We start from the raw sequence: 9708 nt of genomic DNA, 5'->3' as shown, positions 1-9708 counted from the left end.
CAATCTGCTTTATGTGCACCACAATCGATTTATACGTTACTCTAAATTCATTTTTTCCGATTTTATGGCCTGCCCCGACTCGACGCAAGTTCACGTTCAAGTTCAAGTTAACAGGTGAGAGGGTTTATTTTCTTCGATTTTACTTAGTTTTCAACGTTGGGCATGAAAAAAGAAGAGTTTGATATATTCTTTTTCAGGAAAATGTTAAAAATGTAAGTAACCGTATTTCGACTCGGAGTCACAATCCCGAAAATAGGATGAATTAGCCACCTACGGCAAGTGTGTATGCCAGTAATCTTACCGTTAGATGGCGCATTAGTAAACAGTCGACCAGTGACAGCGATGGTCAAAAATTGAATACGGAAGTATCATGATTAACAACTCATAATCTCATGCTGTTGGTGGATTTTTAGTTTATTCGCTCTATAACAGGGGTATGTTGATTTCATTCTATTTAATGATAAGTGGTGCTAACTGACTGATTTTGAAGCCTTTTTTTAATTTTGAGCGATTTCGCTGGCAGTTTTGTAGTCTGAGTAAAAATCGTTTGATGTAACATTCCATGCATATGAATGAAGTGCTTGTATAATTAGTTTCCATATTTTGTAAATGTTTTCTCACTATTAAAAAACTTAAAAGCTTGTCGATACAGAAAGATGTTCGAATTGCGTTGATTGTAACAATATGCATCAAACATTTGTTGGCTCTACATGTCCTGACCTATAGGTTGACTATATAGTTAAGTTAGCTTCGTCATGTTTGTTGGCTTTTATATTTGAATGGGCTTAAATCAACTAACTGCAGTTAGTGAGAATATCCAATCGTAAACCTTAACCATGGATTGACTAATTGAGTTTAATACCCGAAGCTCAAGCTGTTCAATCTTAAAGTAGTCTATAGGCCTAGTTGAATGATTTGTTATGATTTGAAATAGGCTTAATGGATAATCTTTTTACCATATGTTAAATCTTTTGGAAGAAAAAAAAATGAGGAAAACTCTGATTTAGATTTAAAGGTCTAGAGTTGGTTTTATTGGATTGGTTAGAATTATTCAAATTCAGCCTACTACTGAGGCCTGGGGCCTAGGCCTATAGCATGCCCAGACATTGACTTCATCTTTATTCCTTCAATAATCAATAAGGTATTGTATTTATTGATTAACTATTTGGCATGATGTGTAGTTGATATTAATCATACTGTTCTATGCAGTAGGCTTACGTTAATCATGTTTTGATAACCATATATGGACCCCAAAACTAATGTTTCAGGGTCAATGCTAAAAGGTCCTAGGCCTACCAGTTTTCCCTTTGAGCTAATGATACTGGTGTCTGAATTCTTGATTCTTACGAGCAATAGGCCTATCTGAAAAGCTTCTGATTGTCTCTTATCAAGTACTCAAATGTTAATTAAATGAATAGTTAAGTTAACTTAAATTTGAAAAATATTCATAGCATGATCAGCCTGGTAGGATTTCATAGTTTAACACATGCTTTCTAATTCCAAAAGGCTAGAGGCTCATTTATAGTTCTTGATTTCATTGTGAAGATATTTTACTTTGATATGTTACTTTCAAAAGAATTGTATTATTTCCCGACATTCTGAATCTATGTAACCACATGGGTTGGTTTTCTGGGACTATTCTAGACTTGATTTTGATAACCTCCTTGTCGAACATAGCTGTGACAGTGGTTGAAGATTCATATGTAAATGAAAATTTGTATAGTTGTATAAATCTTTTGAGGCACCAGTTTTTCTACAGGCTATTTAATAATTGGATTGCGAGTTCAATTTCTTGTCATATATCCAAACTGTTATATGCCAACAACCCCTTGTCAAGTTCTGAAGTGCCATTTCGAAAATGAGAAAATCATTCTTTAAGACTGATTTTTTCTGAAACGACTTTTTTGAATGATACAAGTAAAGCTGGCTACTATGTATTATACCTTGGTTTCTTGATTTTTCCAAGCTTATAAAGAAGGTTCATGGGAATAAACCTACCGACAATATGACAATGTTTTTTCTAAATTAGCCAAACCAAATTGGCTGTCTGTCTCACACAATTTTATTGGCCTAAAGATTTCATTAGTTTAGGAGTTTGCAACAAATAATTGGCGCCGGCCATGCATAAGGCTGACCAGATACTGTTCAAGTGCAGTAGACATTGTTTACCCCGGAGCTCGGGGGACCAATATTCTCTAATAAGGCCACAACAGAATCAAATTTAAGACATAATTCATCCCTGAGGACTAGGGCCTATATATTGATTCCAGCACGATTGATTTTGTACATAGTCTATTTAATACATTAAACCTAATGAGGCAGAAGTGACTTGAAATCGATTGTAGTACTGGACAATTTTATGGACGAATTTTGTTTTAGTTATGATTCTGTTGTGGCTTTATTGACCGATAATCTCCCCCGAAGTATATGAATTCCAGGGGGCGGGGATGGATTGGTACTCTGGAGTCTGGCCGAGTGGTTTAAGGCGCCATGTCACTGGTCTCGTCAATCCAGGGTTTATGGGTTCAAACCCTGGTGGCGACAGAGTTTCTTGGTCGAAGGTTCTTCTCTGGCCTCTCCCCTGTTGGGAAAAAGAAATATGGAACCCGCTTGTAATGCCCTGCGTGGTGTTAAGCTGGTTGGGGGTGTTCAAAAAAATAAATCATTTCATAGATATTTCACGCAATTTCACTGTTGTCACATTGTAGAATTTTTATCTGCAATTATGATATCAGGAAAAAGTCTCTTATAGGCACGTTAGAAATATTTCTAATTTATGTATGATTTTTTCTTCCTATAGCTCCCATGCATTAACTGAAAAACCTGTATTTTACTTTTCTGTAATGATTTAGATGCATCTGTTGAAATGGTGAAGTTACCCTAACCTTCGAAATCCAAAGATCTTAGATGATAAAAAGCTGTTTTACTGCCCCTATTGCTACTTAGTGAACCCCCATTTTCATCCTCGATATGCTAGTTGTGAAATTGCTTCCCTTTCTGCATGAGTACTCCCAGGACCCAATAATTTTGTGGGTACCTTACCAAAAGCTCCACTTCCAAGAAAAAAATTCCACTTGGAAATCGACCCCCCTTACTTCAGGCCTGTGTCATATTCTTATCCAACAAAAGTAAAACAAAAACTGCTCCCTCACAGAAGGGTATCAGCATGCTTTTCCGAATGAGATATGCTGACGATGGGCCCCGATTAATTAGGCCAAATTATTATGTCTTGATTTTGATAGATGAATATTTTGATTCCTTTGTTTTATATCTGCGCATTTTTGATGTATTTATTTCCACTTTGCTTCGTTGTGGTTCATTTATTGACACTGTACATGATGTATATATAGGCGTTATTCCATAGCCTACTGCTAATCGATCCAACGATATGTACGTTTATGCATATGTATGTACGATCAATACTCTCCCCGTAAGGTACTCCACCCTTCGGCTAAACTTGAAATGATAAGTCTGCATTCTACTTCAGGGCTGAATGAACGAAAGCACATCATCATTTATCAGCGTTTGATCAAATTTATCGTGGATGGATCCATGGGACTTCTATAACCATAAGACCTTCAAAATTTTGAGTGACCAATATATTAAACATCCTTTGTTTTACTTTTCAAGAGGTGCACAATTTTTTTATCTATAAATCTATAAATCGCAATATTTAGTAAAACACAAGGCATAATTTTGTTGGCAATTCTGAAAAAAAGGTTAAAAAGGACGCTGCCTTTTTAAGATTAATGTGATGTCCTTAAAAATCCTGTGTCAAAAGGGGACTGCCCTCAGTTCTTGCCCCTAGAATTGCTCCTTGCCCCTAGAACTGCTCCTTTGTGTGTTAGCTTATCCATATTGTAAAATCAACTCAAGAATGTAGTAAAAGAAAAACTGATCTTATTTACACATACAGTTTTGTTTTTAGCCCACTTGGGACTTTAGTCCCAGCGGGCTATTGCATTCACTTTTCGTCCGTCGTCCGTCCGTAGACGGAATCCAGGTATTTAGGGAAGTTTTCAAGAGGCTTCAATGTATTGTCTTGATGTTTGGGTTACAAATGTATCTACCCTAGACACATCTTCAGCCCAAAAACTGGCCCTGTCAGAATCAAGATGGCCGACTGGCAGCCGTTGTTGTTCGCCAAAATCAGCACTTTTTACACATTTTTGAACTTTTTGATGGAAATTTTGAAGACGCTTCGATCAATTACCTTGATCTTTCATACATATTTGAATCCCCCAAGTGCCCATCAGCATAAGAAAAATTGGGTCGACCGGACTCAAGATGGCCATCCTGTGACCTTTTTAGTGGCCAAAAATGTCAACTTTGGCCCGAATTCTGATTCCTGTAGCTTCCTACTGGTTTGCCATTTCTCATTGCAATTTGTGATGGGTAATCTTTGGGAAGGGATGTTTTATACCTCCTGAGACAGGTATTTTTGATCTGCCAATTATGGCACAAATGGTGGCCATCTTGGTGTCATCAGTACTCATTCGTAGGTGGGAAAAAGTTTTTCCTCATTATATCGATACCTAAGCATATTATGTAACCACAATCGATTGGAATGTTTTAGCTCATAACGTGTTCAATGATTTTTGTGAGTTTCAAGGTCATTGGTTTTTGTATAAGGCCACCAGGGGCGTTGAATAATACAATAACTTAGTATTTCTATATTATATTTGTACCTGTGCATATTTTCTTACACTATCAATTGCAAAGTTGTAGCTCATGACATCATCTATGATTGTGGTGAGTTTTAAGGACATTAGTTATTCTATATGGTCACCAGGGGGCGTTGATTAGTAGAATAACTTAATATTTCCTTATTAGATTGGTACCTAGGCATATTTTGTTCCCATAATCAATTGCAAAGTTGTAGTTCATGACATGTTCTATGATTGTGGTGAGTTTCAAGGTCATTGGGTTTTGCATATGGTCCCAGGGGGTGTTGAATAGTAGAATAACTTAGTATTTCCATATTTGAATTGGTAACGAGGCATATTTTGTTATCACAATCAATTACAAAATCGCAGCTGCTGACATATTCTATAATTGTGGAGAGGTCATTGGTTTTTGTATATGGTCACCAGGGGGCGTTGAATATTGAAAGTTAGATTGTTGAGCATTTGAAACCACATCCCAAGTGGGCATGGTGTCCCTGGACCCCTAGTTTGTTTTTTTTTCGAAAATAATCTTAAGTTATCATTTATGATTTGAACTATAAATCAACTGTACGGCATTACGATCCTAAATCCAGGGGTTTTAGACTCCGACCACGTGTTTTGGCGTGCGCATTATTAACGACAATAATCAAGAGAATTTAATAATCGTTAAACAGGGACATGTATTGTGATTAACATATTATTAATGCGCGATCTCCCCGCTAGTATTTTTGATACACGTGTTCGAAAATGTGTCTACAATTGCAGTTCTACCTAATACACCCTGTTTATTATGAGAGTCACCCATGCCTGTGGGCATTCACGAGACATCGGCTTTTTCTTCATACATATTCGCATATATTTATCTATAAATAAAGCGTTTGCGAAAAAGTCGATTTCGTTCCGTTCGTCGTCGAACAGAGAACCGACTACATCGCATCTGTAGGTCATGTTTGATATTATTTTCATGGATAAAATTGCGTCGAACAAGGAAGATATAGATCGATGAATTATTTCGATTGGGTTTCGTTATAGTTCCTTCTTTGAAAAGTGTCTATGCCATAAACCGCGTATATATATATATATATATATAGATATATATATATCTTTTTATCAGATATTCATCATGGGGTTTTGGCTGCAATTGCAAGTACTGTTGTGGAAGAACTTCACTCTCCTTCGCAGGCAACCAGTGAGTAATTGACTTTACTTCATAAATATGTGATGTGCTTTATAATTCGTTGTGTTTTTGATATGATGCTATGATAATTATCATTTTTTTATAGGTGAGAGTTCTTCTGGAGTTGATATGGCCACTTTTGCTGTTCATGATTTTGGCGTTAGTGAAATCTCGTGGACTCGTCTATCAAATTGATGAATGTAAGTTCAGACTATTTGTGGCTTGATATATTATGATTCAATGCACTAAATTGAATGAGATTATTTTTGTAATTTAGACATCTGGGGCCAGTTCCTCAGTTGAGACTTAAGTCCAAAAAAGGCCTTAAATCTTAAGACTGGTCTTAAGTTGTTAAATTGGCTATAGAACTAAAATAGTCTTAAATTGGTCTTAAGTCTAAGCCATGACTATGGAACTGGCCCCTGGGCTGGGTTCCATAGACTTAAGTCCAAAAGTGGTCTCTTGATAGACTTAGTTCTATAGATTGTCAGAGACTGGCTATAAGTAACCATGACTATAGCCGCGATCACACGGAGACGATTTGGCCCGGGCCAAATTGGCACGGATCAGGCTCGGGCCAAATTTGGCCCGTGCCAGCGCGTTCACACGCAAACCATTCACTCGATACTAAACAATGCTCAAACAAAGCGAAGTGGATCATTTCCGGTGCCAGTTGCAATTCAAACGCAACCATTTGTCTGGTGCTAAAATTAGGCCCGGGCCTGGTCCGACGTTTTTGGTCGGGCGAAATTAGGCCCGGGCCAAACAGGCTCGGGCCCATTTGGCACCCCTGTAAACAGATGTTGCGGGCCAAATTTGGCACGGGCCAAAAATGCTCGTGTGATCGCGGCTTATGGTACCGGTTCCCGATTCAGTGCCATTTTCATACGCCGAGAGCTTTGCCCTTCTAGCAGCTTATTGACAATCCCCAATGAGAGTGAGTTAAGTTCCATAAACTCTTGCATCAAATAAACTGGTTACTGGTACCATATAAAGTACTAATTGTCTCGTTGTACTTAAGATTTAAGACCACTTTTGGACCAAGTCACGACTGAGCAACAGTTATAACATAACATCTGTGATGCCCAGTATGTTCAGTGTTGTTTTGAAAGTGATTATATGCGGCATCTCATTTCAGGCCATTTTGACGCGAAACCGATGCCGTCTGCTGGCCTCATGCCATTTTTACAAGGGATGATATGCACCGCGAATAACACCTGCTATAAAAATATGCAGGTGACCGAAAGAAGAGGCCGAGACCAGGAATTTAACAATGCAATGTGAGCTGAAACTTCATTCAAGAGTAGACTCCTTCCTTACCCAGTAGGCCCCCTATGGGCGTAAACTGGGTGAAATTTTTAGAAGACTTTTTGGAAAAACGTTGAATTTTCCCTATTTCCTGGTCAAAACAATGTCATGTTCATGAGTAAAGCAGAGTCTACTGTTGAACGAATATTTTATTGGACTATATATATTCAATACCGGTAATTAATATTAGAAGCAGTACGTAATATTATGTTTTTAAAATTCTTTCGTACTCAGATTCGATCGGCTTTTTTCGGATGTCGAGACAATATTGGCGAACAAAACGCAAACGGAAGAAATCAACCGACTTTTGGATGACATCGAAACATTGCAGATTCTGTCCGATCAATTGAATAATGGCTCAACTGGTAACGTGAAATTGGTGCTCTTCAATGGGGTCCCAGCAATCACCAGATAGCCCGACAAAACACTGGGCAGAATTCATAGTGAAATTCAGTTCATTTTCGATGAGGTTTGAACTCGATTTTTAGGCTTCTAAATCAGAAAATCATTAAAGGAATTGAAGGTGGCAACCAAGTGCCACTAGCAACCCGGTGGAATCCTCGCTTGCCTCAGTAGCATTGCCGGTACCCCATTTGAGAAGTTAAAACTGATATGTATTCTACTCCACAACCTGTTTATCAACTTCATCAGTTGCGAGGTATTCGTAGTCTACAATAGATAGTTATGTAATTCTAACCGCTGAATATTTTATTTTTGCGATTTAGGAAACGTGAAAATTGATGATTTGTTCTCGCCCGATCAAATAGAAAATATCAGAAAAACTTTGGCCAAGCAGAATGTGAGCCTTAGTCCGCGAGTCGTCGATGCCATTGCCGGGTCATCTATCGATCCTGAAAAGGTAATTTCAAGCAGATTTGTCAACTTCCGCAATTTACTCACTATTAATCAACTGCAAAACAAAAATGGGCAGGGTGTGCTCCTCCTGAGGTTCTCGTGATGCTATGTCGAGATATCACCTTTACTCTGAGTTTACTGATCGGCTTATTCTCAGGCTTGTGAGCCAAAAAGTGTAGATGGTGATAATTTTGGTGTTGATTTTGATATTTCAGTTCCTCGAATACATTGAACGCGAACGGCTGAATAGGACTATATCCATGGTGAATGCCACGATATGGGATTATTACCGGGACTTGAACGCATTCGACTGGAATGCCGAGTCTCTGCGGAATTACACGTGCCGTCGCGCGAAAGATAATCAGTTCATCATCTATAGAAATACGACCGAAGCTCAGTTCGTTCAAGATCAGCTGTGCAACTTAACGTCGGATGAATTTCGAACGTTTGTCCAAGATTTCCGCGATAATTTCGACACGTTAAAAGCCTTGGAGCAGGTACGCTTCTCTTCTCAAAAAAATTTTACTTGTATTGTAGTATGTGTATCAAGTTATTTTTTGCATAAAGTTTTTGTTCGATTCGTTTTTCAGTTAGGGAAATTTGTCACCACTAACACTGGAAGAGCAATAAGGTTCAGTAATGAGACGGCTCAACTATGGAATGACATCGCGCAAGCGGTAAGTATTGTACTATGTAGAAGCATCTCATTTGTCAATTGATCTTTTATGTACAAGAGCAAAAATATGATAGGAAATGTGATTGGGTCCATACATTTTGTGTGAATGCTTGCAAACCTAAATTTAGACTAGTCGTAGTCTATGCAGTAAATGTATATATAAAAAACCACCATATTGATGAAATAGTAACTATAAAATCTGTTTTCTTGACATTTGAACAGATTACTTCTCAGGGAAAAAAGAAATCTTTCTGAAACATCAGCAAAACAGATTTTGTAATTATAATTTCATCAATATCGTGGGTTTTTTAAAAATATATTCATTTACTTGCATACCTAGTCCAAGGATAGAGTTTCAACGGCATCAGATCAGGTTCAGAAGTGGAGCCATATGAAATTTTCTTCATAGTACAATACATGTTCTCTGTTCATATTATCTAATGCTGTTTATTATCTTAATTCACTAAGGTTTTTGATCTGGATAGTCTCGAAGCTGTGCGCGATGATCTCAGAGACGCGATGCCTTCGCGTAATGACTCGTCACGACGTCGCAACTCGACAAGGCAATTTGCCGAGTTTTTTTGCGGAGAAGATCGCGATGTGTTTTCTACGTATTCGCGCGATGGCGACTGGTCTAATGTAATCGACGATGAGAAAGAGGACGAAACCAATAATGATGGGAATGATAAACAGAAAAATCCAGAGGCAAATAAAAAAAGTAACGATTCTCGACCGATGCTTGATTTGAACTTATCAGATCCGAGTAAGTCTTTACTAGTCTACGATATCCCTAATAATGAATCCCTAGAATCTATTTTTATCAAATTTCTATTGCCCCTAAAATCCCAGTGAGACTCGTTAACAAAATTTATGGGAAAAATTTGTAGCAACCCTGCTATAGATTCCACTGTGGTAAACCTCACCTAACTCGTACAAACAGGAACCGGCAAACTTGGTACGAGATAAGTGAAGTCCAAGTTAAGAAGACATTCAGAAGTCACAAAATGATTTCATTTTTCTCCAAG

At 37.9% G+C, this 9708-nt stretch overlaps 1 protein-coding gene across 1 annotated transcript in view; it reads left to right on the top strand.

Annotated features, from left to right (window-relative positions):
- The first annotated feature begins 339 nt into the window (after positions 1–339).
- Positions 340–9708, top strand: part of LOC141900572 (phospholipid-transporting ATPase ABCA1-like) — a 31225-nt gene continuing 21856 nt past the window's right edge. Inside the window, exons 1-9 of the mRNA XM_074787529.1 lie at positions 340–434; positions 5782–5856; positions 5951–6044; positions 6983–7124; positions 7387–7517; positions 7878–8011; positions 8223–8504; positions 8598–8684; positions 9152–9446. Of these exons, the coding sequence (XP_074643630.1) occupies positions 5791–5856; positions 5951–6044; positions 6983–7124; positions 7387–7517; positions 7878–8011; positions 8223–8504; positions 8598–8684; positions 9152–9446 (1231 nt within the window). The 5' untranslated portion in view covers positions 340–434; positions 5782–5790. The remainder of the gene's footprint in view (positions 435–5781; positions 5857–5950; positions 6045–6982; positions 7125–7386; positions 7518–7877; positions 8012–8222; positions 8505–8597; positions 8685–9151; positions 9447–9708) is intronic.

This window comes from Tubulanus polymorphus, chromosome 2 (genome assembly GCF_964204645.1).
Source record: "Tubulanus polymorphus chromosome 2, tnTubPoly1.2, whole genome shotgun sequence".
NCBI lineage: Eukaryota > Metazoa > Nemertea > Palaeonemertea > Tubulaniformes > Tubulanidae > Tubulanus > Tubulanus polymorphus.
Note: the sequence above shows the minus strand (reverse complement) of the source record. Positions and strands in the feature narration are given on the sequence as shown.